We start from the raw sequence: 19,660 nt of genomic DNA, 5'->3' as shown, positions 1-19,660 counted from the left end.
CGCATATAGTGCCTCATATGGGGCCATTTTAATACTGGAATGATAGCTATTATTGTAGGCAAATTCTATGAGTGGAAGATGATCATCCCAATTCCCTTTAAAATCTAGAACACATGCTCGAAGCATATCTTCCAGTATCTAAATGGTACGTTCAGCCTGTCCGTCAGTCTGCAGATGAAATGCAGTGCCGAGATTCACTTGTGTGCCTAAACCCTTTTGAAAAGACCTCCAAAAGTTAGCCATAAATTGAGCTTCTGGGTCTGATATAATAGATACCGGCACACCATGAATCCTAACAATCTCCTTGATATACAACTTCGCAAAATCTTCAATCGTGTAAGTTGTCTTAACTGGCAGAAAATGGGCACATTTTGTAAGTCGATCAATTATCACCCAGATGGAGTCAAGTTATAATAAGAGCGAGGTAATCTAATAATGAAGTCCATATTAATCACCTCCCACTTCCAGGTCGGAATCTCTATATTCTGAAGCAATCCACCGAATTTCTGATGTTCTATCTTTACTTGTTGACAATTGGGACACTGGGCTACAAATTTTGCAATAGACTTCTTCATGTTATCCCACCAATAGTGCTCCTTGACATCATGGTACATCTTTGTCGAGCTGGGATGGATGGATTATCGGGATTAATGAATCTCATTCATAATCTTCTCTCGCAACCCTGCCATATTAGTCACACATAATCGGCCCTGGTATCTCAGTGCCCCATCTTTTACGATCTCAAAATCTGTACTTTTACACTACTGAATGCTCTCTCTTAATCGTACTAATATAGGATATTCATATTGCCGTGCTTTTACCTCGGCTACCAAAGATGATTCTGATGTATTTTGTACAGTAACACCTCCGTCATCAGAGTAACAATATGATTCTCATATTGGCTAGATGATGAAGCTCTTTAGTCAACCCCCATCTACCTGTCTCAATATGTACTAAGCTTCCCATTTACTTACGGCTGAGAGCGTCTGCCACAACATTGGCTTTACCGGGATGATACAATATCTCGACATCGTAGTCTTTCAACAATTCAAGCCACTTACGCTGCCTCAAATTAAACTCTTTCTGCTTGAAGATGTATTGTAAACTCTTGTGATGTGTGTAGATGTCAACATGGATGTCGTATAAGTAGTGCCGCCATATGTTCAAAGCATATATTACTGCAGCCAATTCCAAATCATGGGTTGGATAATTTTTTTCATGCTTCTCCAATTGTCTTGATGCATAAGCAATCACCTTCCCACGCTGCATCAATACGCACCCCAAAGATATACCTGAGGCATCACAATATACCACATAACCTTCTGTTCCTTCAGGGAGAGTGAGCACTGGTGCGGATGTCAATCGATTCTTCAGCTCCTGAAAACTACGTTCACAAGTGTCAGACTACTAGAACTTGGCAGATTTTTGTGTTAACTTAGTCGATGGTGCTGATATAGAGGTAAACCCTTCTACAAACCGCCTATAATATCCTGCTAGCCCCAGGAAGCTGCAGACTTGTAATGGTGTTGTAGGTCTCGGCCAATTCCTTACTACATCGATCTTCTAAGTGTCGACACTAATACCCTCGTCAGATATCACATGGCCAAGGAATGCTACTGAGTTCAGCCAAAATACACATTTGGAGAGCTTAGCATATAACTTACGATCCTGAAGCGTCTGTAATACTATCCGCAAGTGGCCCGCATGTTCCGCCTCCGAACGAGAATACACTAGAATGTCATCAATGAATATAATCACGAACACATCAAGATAGAGCCTAAATACAGTATTCATGAGATCCATAAAAGCTGCTGGGAATTTGTTAGCCCGAACGACATCACCAAGAACTCAAAGTGACCATATCTTGTCCGAAAGGCCGTCTTTGGAATATCCCTCTCCTTAACCCTAATCTGATGATACCCTGAACGTAAATCAATCTTGGAGAAATACTTGGCACCCTGGAGTTGGTCAAACAGGTCGTCAATTCTTGGAAGTGGATACTTGTTCTTTATAGTAAACTTATTCAACTGTAGATAGTCGATACACATACGTAACGACCCGTCTTTCTTCCGCACGAATATGACTGGTGCACCCCAAGGTGAAGTGCTAGGCCTAACGAAGCCCTTATCCAGCAAGTCCTTCAACTGCACCTTCAACTCTCGCAACTCTACCGGGCCCATTATGTATGGAGGGATAGAGATCGGTTGAGTGTCAGGCAACACATTAATGCTAAACTCAATCTCCATTTCAGGAGGAAGGCCTGGGAGTTCATCTGGGAAAACATCTGGAAATACATTGACCACGGGGATTGATTGTAGTGTAGGCGGCTTCGCCTCTGCATCCCTAACGTGAACGAGATAATAAATGTAACCTTTTGAGATCATTTTCCTTGCCTAAAGATAAAAAATAAACCTACCTTTCAGTGTAGCAATGTTCCCCTTCCATTCAATGATGGGTTCACCAGGAAATAGAAACCTAACCATCTTCGTGCGACAGTCAACATTTGCATAGCATGAGGCCAACTAGTCTATTCCCATTATCACATCAAAATCTACTATTTCTAACTCAAATAAATATGCTGAGGTTGGATGACTATAAATCATCACAGTGCAACCTCTATATACCCTTCTAGCAATCACAGAATCTCCTATTTGAGTAGATACCACAAGGGGTTTACTTATCAATTCAGGTTCAATGCCAAACTTATTAGCCATAAAGGGTGTAACATATGATAATGCAGATACCGGATCAATCAGCGCGTATACATCATAAGAAAACACAGACAATATACCTGTAACAACATCTGGAGATGACTCCAGATCCTATCGACCTACTAGAGTATAGGTTCAATTTTAAGCACCACTCGAACTTGGCACTGCACCTCTACCTCTACTACGACCTGTCAACTACTGAAAATCCCGTGCTGGAGGTCGAACTGATGAGGAAGAATCAGACACAGATCCAGTCGGCTGAGCCATACCATTACCTCCTCTATTAGGACAACCCCGCATCATATGGCCAGGCTGTCCGCAAGAATAACACGCATTAGAACCTCGAAGGCACAGTCCAAAGTGGGCCTTGCCGCACTGATCACAACGTGGTGTTCGGGGTCTTGTCTGAATAGTATCCTGTGATGTTGCGAGCCTGATGCCCGCGAACTCTGACCTGGACCAGAATAGGTAAATCGATCTTATCGAGGCCTCTGAAACTGTGGAGGAGCACTAGCTATAGGTGGCACCAATCTCCTCGAAGACTAGGGCCTAACGCTGCCTCTGAAGTCATCAGAATATCCTACAAATGTCGCCCTCTTATGCTAGCCCCTATCATGCTCCCTATCAGCCCTCTGCTGGTTCTTACGATCCTCTAGGTCTGGCATAAGCCTGAATATGGGAAATATCCATGCCCTCCACCAAGGAGGCTGTCATACACCCATTTATCAGATGTGGTCCCAACCCGTTCACAAACAGATGCACCCTATCACTCATCTCGACCACCATATGGGGAGAATACCTTGCCAAAGAATCAAACCGCATACTATACTCTCGCACACTCATATTACCTTGTCGAAGGTTCAAGAACTTATCAGCTCTAGCTCGTCGTATCTCAACTGGCAAGTAGTGACGAAGAAAGGCCTCAGAAAATTTATTCCACACAGCTGGAGGAGCGTTCGGACCCTTGGATCCCTCCCAACTATCATACCAGAAAACCGCTAAATCCCGTAACTGATACGAAGCCAACTTTACTGCCTCTGTATCACTAGCATGCATAACCCGCAGTTTACGATGAACCTGGTCAATAAAAGTCTGCGGGTCCTCCTTGGGGTCTGATCCGGTAAAAACTAGAGGATCTAAATTAATAAAATCACGAACACTCGTACTAACTGGTTTATCAACAACACCTGTATTCTGCCTCTGATCCTGAGCAGCTACCAAGCTAGTCAACAACTGCAAAGCACTCCATATATCCTGGTCTGTAGTGCCAGACGGAGGAAATGGAGGTGCTGGGGGCCTCCTAATATCCTCTAGAGGAGACAGAGTAGATGAGGTATGAGAGGGCATCTCACTCTAAGCCTCACTTTGTCCTGCTCTGACTTGGGGCACCTGACTGGTACCCTCTCCTGCTGCTGTATGAAGCCGTCTACTAATCGTTTGCTTCCTAGTTGAAGGCATCACTGAAAGAAAACAAGTTGAATATTAAAGACGAACACTTAGGACTCAACTCTACGCATGATCTAGATTCAGGAAGAAGGTAACAACCCTAGATACCATGTAGCCTCCTGATTATAAATGTGGCGTGCTACACATCCATAATCAAGACTCTACTAGACACGACTAATACACAACCCCTAGGACACACTATCTCTCATACCAAGTTTGTCACGACCCAAATTGGAGGGCCATGACTAGCACCTGGCCATACTTGCCGAACACCAACGTATATTTTATCTAACTTTCTTTGTTATCTTTTAGGGCCGACGAGATCAATATAATTGGTAGACATGGATTATGGACAACTAACAACAAAATATGATGACATGAACATACATAACATGGGATGACCAGACAATCAAGAAAATATATATAAGGTACGAGCTACCATGATACCATGAAAGACTATACAACAAAAATCACCCGACAAAGCATACCAAACTATATATGAGTCGACACCTGTCTATGAGCCTCTAAAGGAACATAAGTGCTGCAACATTGTCGGAACAGGGCCCCGACAGACCCATAATACCATGAAATACCAAGACCACGACAAGTCTGAAGAAGGGATCTCGCCAATCACCACTGAATTGGACTACCTACTGTGGTGGGGGAGCTGCGCCTGGCTGTCTATCAGGACTTGCAGCACGACATGCATCATCCACAAATAAAAGGACATCAGTATGAATAAAGTACTGAGTATGTAAGGCAGGGAACCATAAGTACAAACAGTAATGTAAGCAGGGATAGAGAATATACAACCTGTAATGTCTAGGTACCTCTGAGGGATACTGACATGCAATGCATGATACATATGTATATGTGCATAAACTTTTAAAACATACGCCTCTATGGGCATCATCATCATCATATCATACCTGTCCATAATAGGCTTAGTAAAAACGTACCCGGCCATCATAAGGCTCGGTAAAATCGTATCCGGCCACGTGAGCGCAGTAAAACCCAACTGATCAGTGGTTGCACAATAGGTGCCGTACCCAGCGAACTATAGTGTGGCTCGGTAGAGTAAAATAGATACATATATAATATTGCATGCTCAACTCATGGAATCACGTTCAAAACCTTTTAGAGTGACGTAAGGTCGGTATCCTCTGTACACGTTATTAGGACTAACTCTTCACTATGAACCTTATAAGAATTAGAAAGTACCAACAACATTGATAATATAAGAATAAGAGAAGCAACATCAACTTTAATCGTTCCATACGACGGGAAATAATGTAAGTACTGCTAGTTTCTAAGAGTAGACTATCTTTGGAAGCTCGTTCATTACATTATGTATAATCGGAGTCGTGCAAAAGAAGGAAAGGGATAGCCTCACATACCTTGTATATACTGCCCAACCTCAAGCTATGCAAATGTCAAGACTCCTTAGTCTACAATAGGAGAAATGACACTATCGTTAACGTTTAAGCGTCGTAACTATTATGTACTGACCACAACCTATTTTATGATGAAACGGACAACACCTCCCCTATTTATATGACTTACACAAGTGAAAACAATCACCAAACATCCCAAACAACATCAATGTTAATCATGTTGAACGTCCCAAAACAGTCCACCAACTGATAACATTACTACCAAACCTTTTGATATATATTCCACAAGTTCTAGCTTCAATGACTTAGCCGCAACTTGGATAATCTTAAATACATATAGAGTAAGAGGTTCCTTACCTTTATACAGATAGAACAACTCCAATTTGATCTTAATTTTCCATGAAATATCCCTCCAATGCTGCGACAACAACAAGAAAGCGAAACTAGCAATCAATTAGTGTTTTTCGGCAATAATATCACTTTAGATGGCTTGAAATCTCCTAGGGTTGATATTAAGAACTTGAGGAGTATTTACAGAACATAAAACTTTTAACACAACCTCCCACACGAGCTGGAACAACACAAAAATGAGCAACAACCAGAAGAAAAAGAAACTTACTAGTGCCACGGGATTCTCGACACTTGATTTGTATTGTTTACCCTTTGTTTGGGTCTTGAATCTTGAGAGAACCTTTAGAGGGTGTTCCTAGGGTTCTAAGGTCTGAATATCGTGAAAACAATTACTTAAAATGGGTTGGAGTCATCATATACATACCCAAATGTCTTAAACCGCCTAAGTGGGCCCCATAGAGAGGTTCTTAGCGCAGTCTCACTAATACGCGAATATCTCTCTACTCCGAGATCGTATTGATGAACGGTTTAATGATTTGGAACATTTGACCTAATGTTTAAGTAAAATTATGAACCTAAGTTGTGACAACTTTTGTCGACTTTTGTCTCATAACTCGTTTGACTTCAAGACTTATAATACGGATATTATATGATTCAAATACCATAAAACACTACCTCTTGAGTGTATTAAGCACCTCTAGGTTTATCTGAAAATACGGCTGACAACATCTTTGATTCGTTTAACTTCTAATACTTGTTAACCACCCTTATACACCTTTGTATCATTTAAGACCAATTGGATTAACTTCTTATCATATTAAAGATAATCTCTTCATGGATTTACGTTGACTACCTTATGAAATGAGCTAACATAAATGAATATGGTTTGTAACACGGGATGATGGGATACTTGATCTTGAATCGATTTGTTAGGCGGGCTGTGTACGGTTTCACAACTATCGAAGAATTTGACGATTGTTTCCGGTTGTTGGCAGAGATTTATTGGTAGAGTGCGTATCTGCTTGTTGGGAGAGCTTTGCATCGAGAAATTTCTCTGCTTGTTGGGAGAGCTTGATATTGCAGAGTGCGTCTCCACTTGTTGGGAGATCCTTGCACTGAAATGTAAAGTAATCTCAGCTTGGGAGTGATTCACTAAATCATAATCATATTTGAAGGTGCGTGAGCAAAACATTAAAACATTGAATATAATAGCAAATGAAATGAAAGCAATCCCAGGAGCTACTCTTGACCGCGAAGCTAAATTATGATGACTATCAATTAGTAGAACATCAGTGAAGAGGTTTGCAATTATCTATTCTAGCATTTGTTACGACGGAGCAACGATCATAATTGCTTTGTTGGCAAAGTTTGCAATTTTCTATATACAAGGCTCCGGTTAGCGAAGCCAGCCTTTAAGTTGTACAGGGTGCACCGGTCAATTGAGCTGACTGTTTGCTATATACATGACTTCAATCGGTGAAGCCGACAAATTATTTGTACAAGTGCTCCGATTAGTTGAGGAGACGTTTTGCTATGTGCAGGACTTCAATTGGTGAAGCCGACCATTCGTTTTTTAGAAAACATTATGAAAATACTTTGTTTTTAAGGCAAATGTCGTTGTTTCAGATTATGATATGTTACAAAAGGTTCTTTACATGTGAGTGTATCCTCTTGAAAGCTTTATCCCATTGATGTTAATCTTCCGTGATGTTTCTGACAAACATGGCTGCTTGCTGTCTCGATTGTGTCCTAATTTGAACTAATGCATTACAAGGCTTTTCCTAAGGTTATGTTTGAACCCTTTTAGGTTTCCTACGTATCCAAAATAGAGTTAGGTTTGAACATAGTTCATGGATTGTGATAAAATGGGATGAAGATGACCGAGCCTGACTCAGACATCCTACATATCCAAATGGAGTCGGGTCAAAGCATAGTTCGATTACAAAAGATGAAATATAATGAGATTAAGAATAAAAATGGCCGCGTCTACCTCAGACAACCTAGGTATCCAAATAGAATCAAGCCGGAACGTAGTTCAATTACAAAAGATGAATGAACCTGGTGAGGATCGCCCACATATTCTTTTATGTGGAAATCAATTCGGTGTAGTTCCTGAGCAATATAAAAAGTGATATTTGGTATTTCTATTACAAGAGAAAAGGGGGAGAAACTGAACCCTACATGGGGTGCCTACGTATCTCTCCATGGAAAGTCAGATTGAACATAGTTTTGGTACATCAAAACCTAACTCTATCTGTGTTCAGACATAATATCTCTTGATTGCGTCTGAGTTGATAGGCTTCATGTGGCTCTTCCATCAATTTTTTCCAAGTTTAGAGCTCCACCCGATAGTGCTCAGTGAACCTCATAAGGACCTTACTAGTTTGGTGCAAACATTCCCTTGGCTTCTTTTTGGTGGGAAGAGAGTTTCTTTAAAACCAATACCCCGATGCGAACTAGCGAGGCTTGAATCTCTTTTTAAATGCACTGGCCATCTTGTTTTGATATAGCTGACCATGAGTTGTTCCTGTCTGACCCGTATCCATTTAGTGTCATCTAATTTTGCTTCATGAATGACCTTTAAAGATGGTATTTCAACCTCTGCGGGTATCACAACTTTAGTACCATATACCAACATGTATGGTGTTGCCCCAATGGATGTTCGCATGGTGGTCCTACAACCCAGTAAGGCGAAGGTAGTTTCTCATGCCATTGCAAGTGACTGTCTACTTTCTTTCGTAGAATTTTCTTGATATTCTTGTTGGCTGCCTTAACTGCCCCATTCATTTGTGGTCTGTAGGCTGTGGAATTGCGGTGGATAATTCTGAATTTGTCATAGATTTCTCTCATGAGGTCTTTGTTGAGCTTAACGTTATTATTAATGATGATGGACTCCAGTATCATGTGAATCTAGCACTGGTGACACTTCTGCATGTAGTGGATACCGTCACTTTCCATAGCCATCCAAAAATATCTGGCTCTCAAGATCTTTTTGGCTAATATGAACCCATTCATGTGGAGTCCGCACGTTCTACCATGTATCTCCTCTAATAGTCTGGTTGGATTAGTGGCGTCTACACATGTCAACAAACCTAAGACTAGGTTCGTCTTGTACAAGACTTCCCTATTGAGGAAAAAGTGGCTTGCCAGTCTCTTGAGGGCTCTCTTTTGAGCATTAGTAGCATTCTATGTGTATTCTCTGGTTGCAAGGAATTTCTCGATGTCGTGATACCATGGTTTACCATCTGGTTCTTCATATACATGGAAGGAATAGGCATGTTGATCCCTGATCTCTACCTTAATAGGGTCGATGTAGTTCTTGTCTAGATGTTGGATCATAGATGATAGGGTTGCAAGGTCATCAGAGAACTCGTTATGAATCCTGGAGACGTTCTTAAACTCTATTTTTGTGAACTTCTTGCATAGATCCTTCATGCAGTGCAGGAACATAAGTATCTTGACATTCTTGGTGGACCATTCCCCTTGGAATTGGTGTATCAATAGATCAGAATCTCTCATGACCAGAAGTTCTTTGACATTCATGTCGACTGCCATTCTGATTCCAAGGATGTTCCTTTCGTATTTAGCCATATTATTGGTACAAGGGAACCTTATCGTTTCCGATGCTGGATAGTGCTATCCAGATTCCGAAATTAGGACTGCCCCAATTTTGACTCCTTTGAAGTTTGTTGCTCCATCGAAAAACATTCTCCTTCCCGGGTACGATTCTGCAATATCTTCTCTAGAAAAAAATAGTTCTTCATTGGGAAAATATGTAGTAAGTGGCTCGTAATCCCCATCCACCATATTGTTTGCGAGGTGGTTGGCTAAAGCTTGTCTTTTGATAGCCTTCTAAGTTATGTACACAATGTCAAATTCGCTGAGGAGAATTTGTCATTTAGCTAGCTTTCCGGTAGGCATTGTCTTCTAGAAGATGTACTTGAGCGGGTCGGGCAAAGATATCATACGTGTAGTGTATGCTGGCATGTAATGCCTTAGTTTCTGGGCAATCCAAGTCAGAGCACAATAGGTGCATTCTATTAAAGTATACTTGGCCTTGCATGGTGTGAACTTCTTACTTAAGTGGCAGATGACCTTCTCCTTTTCTCCCAGTTTTGTCATGCTGTCCCAACACATAGCCGAAGGCGTTATCCAAGACTAACAAATATATTAACAATGGCTTCCAAATTTTGGGGGGAACAACTAACATTGGTGGGTTTGAGAGATATTCCTTGATTCTGTTGAAGGCTTTCTATCACTCTTCTGCCCTTTTTGTGGCATCATCTTTCTTCAAAATTTGAAAATGGGTTAACAGATTACTGTGGACTAGGCTACGAAACGACTGAAACTCATGACATCTTTCTTGCTCTTCGGTGGTGATAATTCTTGAATGACCTTGATTTTTGATGGGTCAAGTTCTATTCCCTTCTTGTTTACGATGAAGCCCAAGCTTTCTAGAGGGGACTCCGAACACACACTTTGCTAGGTTCAACTTCAAACCGTACCTTCCCAAGCATTCTAATAATTTCCTCAAATCATCCAAGTGCTCAGAACTCTTTCGATACTTTATGATGATATCATTCACATACACTTCAATATCCTTATGAATCATGTCGTAGAAGTGGGTCATCATGGCCTTCATGTAGGTGACGCCGACAGTTTTGAGACCGAACGTCATGACTCTATAACAATAAACACCCAAGGTATGGTGAATGATGTCTTCTCTACATCTTTATCGTGCATCATGATTTGGTGGTCCCCAGTGAAACAATCCAACAAATGACTGCAGTTTGTGCTGTGCGTAGTTGTCGATGAGGATATGAATTTTTCGCAGAGGGAAATCATCCTTTGGGCTGGCTTCGTTGAGATCTCAGTAGTCCACACATATTTTGATCTTTGCCTATTTCTTGGGTACTGGGACGATGTTTGGCAACCATATTGGGTAATTGTTGACCCTTACCACATTCTCTTATATCTATTTAGTCACTTCTTTCTTTATCCTTAGACTTAAATCAGGTTTGAATTTCTTGGGTTTCTGCTTAACCGGCGGTCTGGTAGGATCGGTGCGCAGTCGATGCGAGACAATGTCAGTACTTAAGCATGGAATGTCATCATAGGACCATGCGAACACATCGATGTACTGTTAGAGGAGCTCAATCATCTTTTCCTTTTGCTCGGCTTCTAGAAGAATGGTGATTGTGGTTTCTTTTACATCTTCTTCACTTCCAAGATTGACCAATTCCGTCTATTTGAGATTGGGCTTTTTCTAACTTTCCAACTACTCAATCTCCAGTGAGAGACGGTCGGGCATCACACTCTTCATAATTTGGGTCATTGCGATCAACGATTTCGTTACATGTCATAATTGTAGAATGTGGGTTTTCAATAGTTTGATCACTGAAAAGAAAAGCTAAGTATGAATAAAGCGATAAATAAGGTTACAATATTTTAGGAACGTCTTAAGATTTCAAAAGAGGCAAATGACAAAAAGGTACAGACTTGGTGCAGACCTCAATTGACCGTGCACTTTTCAAAAGAAAACCTTTACAGTTCCATACTACCAAGACTCCTGGCGAACCAAAGATGGACTGGCGGTCCAATTCCGCAGCTTTCCCCTGGTTCGACATCCCTGCTAGTCCGTATCTTTATGTTAGTCCCTTCATAACATTCTTTAATTATATTGATGAACAACTCTTCCATCCTGTTGATGATATCATCTTTGGGTACTGAACTCCGTCCCAGACATGCAACATTCTCTGGTACAAAAACCTTTTTCTCAAAGCTAACGGTACGAGCTTTCACTTTCGGAGGCTAGTATCCTATGCGGACCTTTCCTTTCTTCCCATTATGTTACATTGGCTCTATGATTCTGGCCGACCTAGCTCCCAACATTGTTCCTATCCTGTATCCATATTTTATCATCTCCATATTGGATCTATACGGTGATTGCATTCCAAAGTTTTCTTCAGTCTCTTCTATCTCGGTAGTGTTCATGATTTCCACTGCATGGAAAGCAACTATGTCTAGCCCCTCACTGAACAAAACTACATATTCTGAATAAGTAGAGTTACCCTACTCGCTATGAACCACGATCTTCTGACATCCCCACTCAAATTTCATACATTGGTGCAAAGTGGATGGCACGACCCCTGCCATATGTATGCAGGGCCTGCCCAACAGCAAGTTGTAGAAAGAGGAGATGTCCATCACTAGAAACAATATCAGAAATTTGACCGGCCCGATCAACAAGGCCAAAAAAATTTCTCCAATAACATCCTTTTATGAACCTTGAAAGGCCTTCACCCTCACCTAACTTTTCTTGACTTCCCTCAAATGAATTTATAACTCCTGTAGAGTAAACAACAAACAAATGTTGACTCCTGACTCTCCATCGACCAACACTCGGGACACCACTTTGTTCCTACATTTGACAGTGATATGAAGATCTTTGTTGTGACTTGAGCCTTCAACAGAAAGTTCGTCTCTTCTGAAAGTTATCATGTTTGCTTCGATCATTTTTCCAATTGTAGCAGCTAGCGCTTTACTAGTGGTGTTACTTGGTACACTTAACCCACTTAGTACTTTCAACAGGGAGTCCCTATGATGATCGAAACACATTAATAGATCCATGATTGATATATGTGCTGGACGTTTTCTTCAGCTGCTCCTCCATAGAATACTCTTTGCTTGACATTCTCTTCAAAAACTGAACGGCTTCTAGGTCTATCATGTTCATCCTTTTAAATTGTTATCTTCCAAATTTTCACTCGATTGAAATCTTCAAGAGCGTAGCATCTCCCAGACCTAGTCATACCATGGGTTGCGGCAGAGTCTGTCATTTTGGCCTTTCCTTTTTGCTGGTATGTCCATGGGACAATTTTGTACTCCCGACCTTTCTCGTCTTTTGTAGCAATGACAAGTTGTGGCTGATAGGTTTGAGCAGTCAATGTAGGTCTCACTTGTAGTGTAATCATTGGAGCCCTTTAAGGAGGGACCCTGGTAGTTTTGCATTTTATATAGTAACAATCGTTCCCCTTAGGTCATACTCTTCGTCTAATGTGATCATGTTAACTCCATGGTTTCGATGATTTGGGTGAATTACGATTCACATTGGGCGGCGCCGGAGTGCACTAAATGGCTTCTCTTTTGATCACCATTTCAATCTCATTTTTCATATTAAAACAGTCTTCAGTATCATGTCCAGGTACATTAGAATTGTACATGCACCTTTTAGTGGCATCAAAATACATGAAGGGGTATTCAAGAACCCTTCCTTCAACTGGATGTATCAATACTGCTCTTCTCAATCTCTCGAACAATTGGGCTAGAGGCTTAGCAATTAGGGTATAATTTCTAGGACCCTTCTCTTCAAAGTTGGCACGAGGTAATGGTGCATAGCAGGTCAGTTTTGGTGAGTAGTGGTTTGAACATGAGCATATGGTCATTATAGGTTTTGCTTGTTGTTGGCTCAAGGAGGTTGTATTGTGGTTCAGGGTGGTAATATGGCTGGGTGTTATTGACTAGAGCGTATGTGGGTGGTGAATGATTATTTGGCGAATAAGAAGTGCTTCCGTGCTGTGAGTTGGATTGGTAGTAAGGGATGACTGGTGATACCTCCTTTTTTTTTTGTACCGATTGACCATGATTGGATGGTCTTGCTGGACACTTGCAATGCTGCCATGAATTGTACTTTACTTGATTTTATTCCCTCTTCTAAGAAATCTCCCTCATCTTACGTGCATATTCTTGGAATGACCCGGATGGTTTTTTCTACAGGTTTACTAATGAGAATAGATCGGGAGTGATCTCTATGTTGAATCGAAAATGATTCATGAAGTCCTCCGTCATCTCTTGCCAAGTTCTCCAATTTCGCAGATCTTCTCGAGTGTACCGGGTGAGTGATTCTCCCATCGAACTTCTTAGAAATAACTTCATTCCTAGCTTCTCGTTCCTCTTCACTCTGACTAACTTCTCACAATATGCCATCAAATGGGCGTGAGGATCACCCGTCCCATCTAAGATATCGAACTTTGGGTGTTTATACCTTGTTGGCATATCCACATCTGGTTGAATACACAGATCCTAGTAGTTTAAACTTTCACCTCCTCGGGCAACTTAGAGGCCCTACATTTGCCTTCCATTTCGGTGTATTTATCAATCTCATAAGGCACCCTGAGCGTGAAAGACATTGTAAAGGTAGGTTTAGAAATGGCATCTACAGGGGGAACATACTGCTCATGGGGGGCGACATGTGCCATAGGTATATGCTAGTTAGTGGTAAAAGTGACTCCATCACAATGAGGGGTATGAGTTGCATTGGTAGTAATAGGCGGGATTTGTGGTGTTTGAACGTATTGTGGTACACAGGGAGTGTGGATAAGGGGATTTGATGGGTTAGCTGGGATCACCAGAGATATGACTTCAGTGGTAGGAGCTAAAGTTGGGGTGTTCATGGTTTGGCATGATGTGGATGGAAAACGGCTAGGGAGTAAATCCAAAGAAGGGAATCGAGGTGGTTGAGGGAGTGTTGTCACGACCAGCTGTGCCAGTTCCCTGATATGTTGTACCTCCTCCTTTAGAGACTCCATTTCTTGGGCCATTCTGTCCACGTGTTCATCATTCCTGGTGTCGTCTTTTTCCCTCTGAACACCTGGACTGTCGGCTATGACAAGAGGATGTTCAGTTGGGTTTTTCGCGGCTGACATCTTTCCCATTGACCATAATTTTTATGGTGGTTTCACCTATTTTTGTCGACACTAACCAACTTTCTTTTCATGGGTAATAATAAAGTAAAAGAAATAAGAAGAAAGAAAAGAAAAAGGAGCAAGAGTTAGTTTCTTCATTTATACAAGCAAGAAATCACACAGAGAAATCAATTCATCCATTAAGGAGGTAGGCCTAAATCGCAGATATTTGACAATAATTTAGACTTGTCACTTTTAGATCCGAAGCAATTTGTTTTTATTGATAATTTGGACTGATGCAAGTGGGAGCAATGATTCCATTACTATTTTATAGAATTGCATGGGCTTGGACAATTAGCCCTTTTGGAAAGTAAAGAAAAAAACTAGGGAAAAAGATATAAAGCAGGAAATAAAGGGAAATCAACCAACTTTAATAACCATCCCCTGAGTCGTTTCCCATATCCTCCTATTCTTCTGGATCCTCTTCCGGATCCTCCTTCGGGTCTTCCATAAATTCCTCCTCGTCATTATTGAACTCAGACTCCTCCTATGGATCTTCTTTTGGCTCATTGCTAGACTCTATTTGGATGCACTCTACTAACCGGTCATCATTTTCAGTAGGTGGCAACATATGATCAATGGATCCTAAAACCACCTGACGGTGCATTGAAGTGGTTACAAGATAATGTGGCAGAATCTCACGGTATATCTGCAAAGTAGACACCACGTCCTCTAACTAGGCTATACCCTCTCTACTTGGTTGGGCCAATTCTTCTTCCTCGTTGATCCAGACATTTTACTCAGGAGTACACCACGAGTTTTGACCCACATGCATTGTGAACAGGTCGTTCCACTTTTCTTGGAGCCTTCTTATACTGGGGATTGGAATATGCCCATTGTACTCATCCTCGTATAGCACTATCCTTGTCCATAGAGGCACATCTTGGATCATCCCGAACTGTCTAAAGACCCGCAAGGATGAGTATGGTTGAATACCTTCAAGTCCGATCAGCTTAATGAAGTATTTCTAAGGAGTTTTTAAGATTTCCATTCCACCTAACTAGGATAGCTTCCAGTTTATCCATTCCCTACTCAGGTTTGTCAACATTTCCCTCCACTTTTCTTGCCCATGTGGGGAGACCCAATGTCTCATTCGCTGCAGATCATGTTGTTTAAAGAAATCATACCCTCGTCCACATGTGGACAAAGTCCTTAACATCTTAGCTAACACTATTCGCTCCAAAGTAGCTTGAAGATTGCCACAAAAGGTCGCTAGAACCATAGGTAATATGTTGATGTTGATCAGACCCTTTCGCTGGGGGAAGACCAATAGCCCCATTAGTGCCATTGAGAAAGTGATAGGCCTGAGACTCTCCCACGTCGCTTGGTCACATTGAATTTCTCCTGAACACCAATCATAGATTTCATGTGCCCAAATCTGTTGAACAACTAGTTGAGGATCACCCATCCATCCACAATACTACATGCCTAAAGAATCCAAGAACCGGTAACCAGGCATAGTAACTAGCAATATTGACTTCCTTTTATTGAACGACAACTCCGTGAAACTTGTGACTACTTCCAATGTCCGTACTAATGGCAAATTTGAACACCGCCTTAGCCAGATTCCAAAATTCTATCAACAAGCGAGTGAGCACCTGTTTGCTTGGATGTTCACCAATGTAGTTAATGCCCCCAGGTGCGTCCGAAGCTCATCTCCGTGTTCCCGACGAATATTCTTCTACCCCTATTTCAATTTATCTGGTGCTCCCATTACCATGCTAATCTCAGGGATGTTTCGATTGATTTCCATTCTTCTGAGGTGGGTAAAAGACAGATATTTGGTAAGTGTTTGCTTCGGATATTTAAGTGTCCTATCAAGTTTGTTTGTCTTTCCACATAAGTCATGTCGTTGGGTGCATGATCCGTTAACATTAAGGTGGCTTTCCTAATTATGCCTCGGTGCCAAGAACCAACTCACCTAAGGTTTATACAGTACGACCTATTTTACTAGAGTAGAGTGTTTTCTAGTTTTGAATTGAACAGCAGGCTGCAAGAAGTTATGTCAGTTGACCTGACAAAGCCATTCTCGAAAACTAGAGAGTTTTGAAAATAAGGTCCTAAGGGGTGTAAAAGACAACCCTCGTGTGCCATTGTGTATGATAGTGTACGGCCAAAACGTAAGATCCCATACAAGTTTACCTAAATACTCGGAATTATGGACGAATCTGCGGTCCATTATGTGGGCGCACATTAATTTCGTAGGCCGCACACCGATCATAGGTTCAGAAAATCATTGGAGGGAGGTTATGCTGTGCATTATGCGGCTGCAGAACATGTCTATAGACCGCTTAATGGCCGCAGAGTGGGGCAGACCAGCCTAGTTCCGGAGGTCCATTTAGAGGACCGCAGAATATATGTGACCGCAGATCCCGTTTTGGACCTTTATTTTTGGGTTTTTATAACCTGACCCCTTCTCATAAAACACTACTAGGGGTCATTCTAGTAAGATAAAACTACGTTTTAGATAGAGAGAGGAAGGTGCTCTAGTGTGAGAAGAGGACTTTAAGCCATTGTCATCAATCTTTTGGCCAAATCTTGGAAGATAAACAAGGAAAACTTTGTAAGTCTTCATCCTAGAGGTAAGAGTCTACACGCTAACTTTTAATTTTGAAATTTAACTAGAAATGGGCAATTAGTAAGTCGATTCTTGGGTGTGGGAGTTGTTTATTTTGGATGCATGTGTTAAAAAATGGTGTAGGAAGGCTGTGAACTAAAAATAGTAAAGAATGGGTTGTGGGATGATGGAATCCTCTTTAAAGAGTATTGAAACCTTAATGCACACTTAGTGATTGATAAAATGCTCACATGATCTAGAATCATGATCATCTTCCTAATTTTGGTTCAATTTGTTATATGTCTAAAATAGATTGAAATTGCTAAGAATTTCGGAATATTTTAGAGTTTAAGGAAGCTCAATTGAGGTATGTTGGCTAAACCCCTTTTCTTAGAATTGAATTCCGTGATGCTCATGTAAGTTATGTAAGTACCGAACTAATCATTAAAAAATTGTCCATTCCGAATATGCTTATGCTGAAATATATATATTCAATATGTATTCCAATGCTTTTACTTTATTATCTTATCATTTGAGGATGTGTTCGAAGTATGCGATGTGTGTTAAATATATTAAGACTTCAAGTTCAGTTCGAATGAAAGTTGTTATGCTAAATTGTGTGAAAAGTCTCTATGTGCCTAAGATTCTAAATTGCTTACATGTGTTTTTCAAGTCTTGAATAGAAAGCATTGTTGTTGTTGATGGTGATAATGATGTTTGAATGTGTAAAAAGAACTCGAATTATGAGATACGACCAAGTGTCAAGAATGATATTATAATTGTGGCCACTAGTGCCAATGAATTGAAGAAATGTGAAAGAAGTACAAAGTGAGATGATTGATAGAAAAGGGTAATGTCTCGAGCGAGACGGCCTAGACGATTGGACCGTGATCAGACGCCATGCCGCACATATGGTGATGATTGTGTTGGAAAATGTAAATAAAAATGTGATTGTGGTTGATGTCGCAAATGAGGTGGCCTAGCCAATCGGGCCATGATCGGATTCTGTGTGAAAGTATGGTGGTATTATGAATGATGGTATGACGGTACTAAAGATCACACAACCTAAAAACATGAAAATTTACTTGACAACTTATGTGGTTATTAACTTGATGTTTAAGTATTTTTTGAGGCTTCTATTGATTTCATGATTTTTCCTCCTTGTATTATTATATTGAGATGGTGTTTAGTTATACATACTAGTACTATTCGACGGTACAAACTTCTTTTTTGCCAGGGACGCTGCATCTTTAATAAATGTAGGTGATTCCATAGCAGGCAACATTGATCAGTGATAACAATACATCCTCCTCCCAGTAGACTTGGTGGGCCCCACTTCATTCTGAGGTCATGTATCTTTTGTTTCTTATATTGTCACGTTTTGAGGTATAGCCAGAGCCTTGTCACCGGCACTATCATTGCACTCTTCTGTATCTATTAGAGTCTCCGTAGAAATAATGTAGGTTATATATGGGCGCTGGGAAAGTCAAACGAGTTATGTTGTGTTTGAATCATTTATTCCACTTCAAACTATGAAAAATATGTGTATTTTGAGACTTTAAAATTATGTACTAATGGAAATGATTTGGTATTGTATACATGATCTCCATATTTCTTAATTAATGAGAATATGTATTCTCTTCGTTCGTGAGTGCGTTTGGGTAGAAAGTATCTAACAGGCTTGATCGATCGGGTTTACTCGATTGAGCTCTAGTTGCACTCCCGGAGTTTGGGGCGTTACAAAAGACTTGATAGGAAGAAATATGACTATTGTGCATATAAAACAATAACAGATAAAAGTGTAGCAGCAGTAAGCATGATAGTAAGCACAAAGAGCAACTAAAGCAGGTAAGCATGTAATTGCAATTTTATCTACAATCAAAGCAATGTACAAATAAATCTAGATTCCAAATTAGTTGAAGTCTGCTAAGGCCAGAACCTAAGTGTGAAATCCCCAGTATAGTCGCCATGTTGTTGCCCCCTATTTTGCACTGGTCTAAACAAGATTCAATTTATAGTTTCTCTATTGTTGATAAAAGATATTCGCCACCTTATATTTTAAGGTATACTAGGGTACCTATTTACTTACTAAGTCATACTCTTTATTGATCTACTAACCGGTGAGATTATGTGTAAGTGTTCTTGTTCTTCTAAGAGGAAGGTATTAGGCACCCCTTAAAATATATCTGAGGTAGCTCTATAGGACATAGAATAATTTTAAGGGGTCAGTTATTTATACTATTTCTTAATTATTATTAAAGATTACGACTTACTGTATATCTAAGGGAGAGTATAAAAAGGGATGTGAGATTTAAGAGGGTGTGGATTTATAAAGGAGTTTAAAGATATGTTGGTGGATTAAAATAGTTTTGAAATATGTATATAGATGGTCTATTTGTAAAGCATGTGAAAAGGGTTATAAAACACTTGGCATTAGAAGATGGATGTATGCATAAT

At 40.5% G+C, this 19,660-nt stretch overlaps 1 protein-coding gene across 1 annotated transcript; it reads right to left on the bottom strand.

Moving 5' to 3' along the window:
- Positions 1-9,088: 9,088 nt before the first annotated feature.
- LOC104228527 (uncharacterized) lies at positions 9,089-9,457 on the bottom strand. The gene has a single exon (XM_009781009.2). The coding sequence runs from the start codon at positions 9,455-9,457 to the stop codon at positions 9,089-9,091; it is 369 nt and encodes a 122-aa protein (XP_009779311.2).
- Between the last annotated feature and the right edge of the window lie 10,203 nt (positions 9,458-19,660).

This window comes from Nicotiana sylvestris, chromosome 8 (assembly GCF_000393655.2).
Source record: "Nicotiana sylvestris chromosome 8, ASM39365v2, whole genome shotgun sequence".
NCBI classification, from domain to species: domain Eukaryota; kingdom Viridiplantae; phylum Streptophyta; class Magnoliopsida; order Solanales; family Solanaceae; genus Nicotiana; species Nicotiana sylvestris.
This window is presented reverse-complemented; position numbering and strand designations above follow the sequence as displayed.

Coding starts and splice junctions, on each gene's coding strand:
- LOC104228527 (XM_009781009.2), bottom strand. CDS start 9,457: ATGGCAGTCGACATGAATGTCAAAGAACTTCTGGTCATGAGAGATTCT.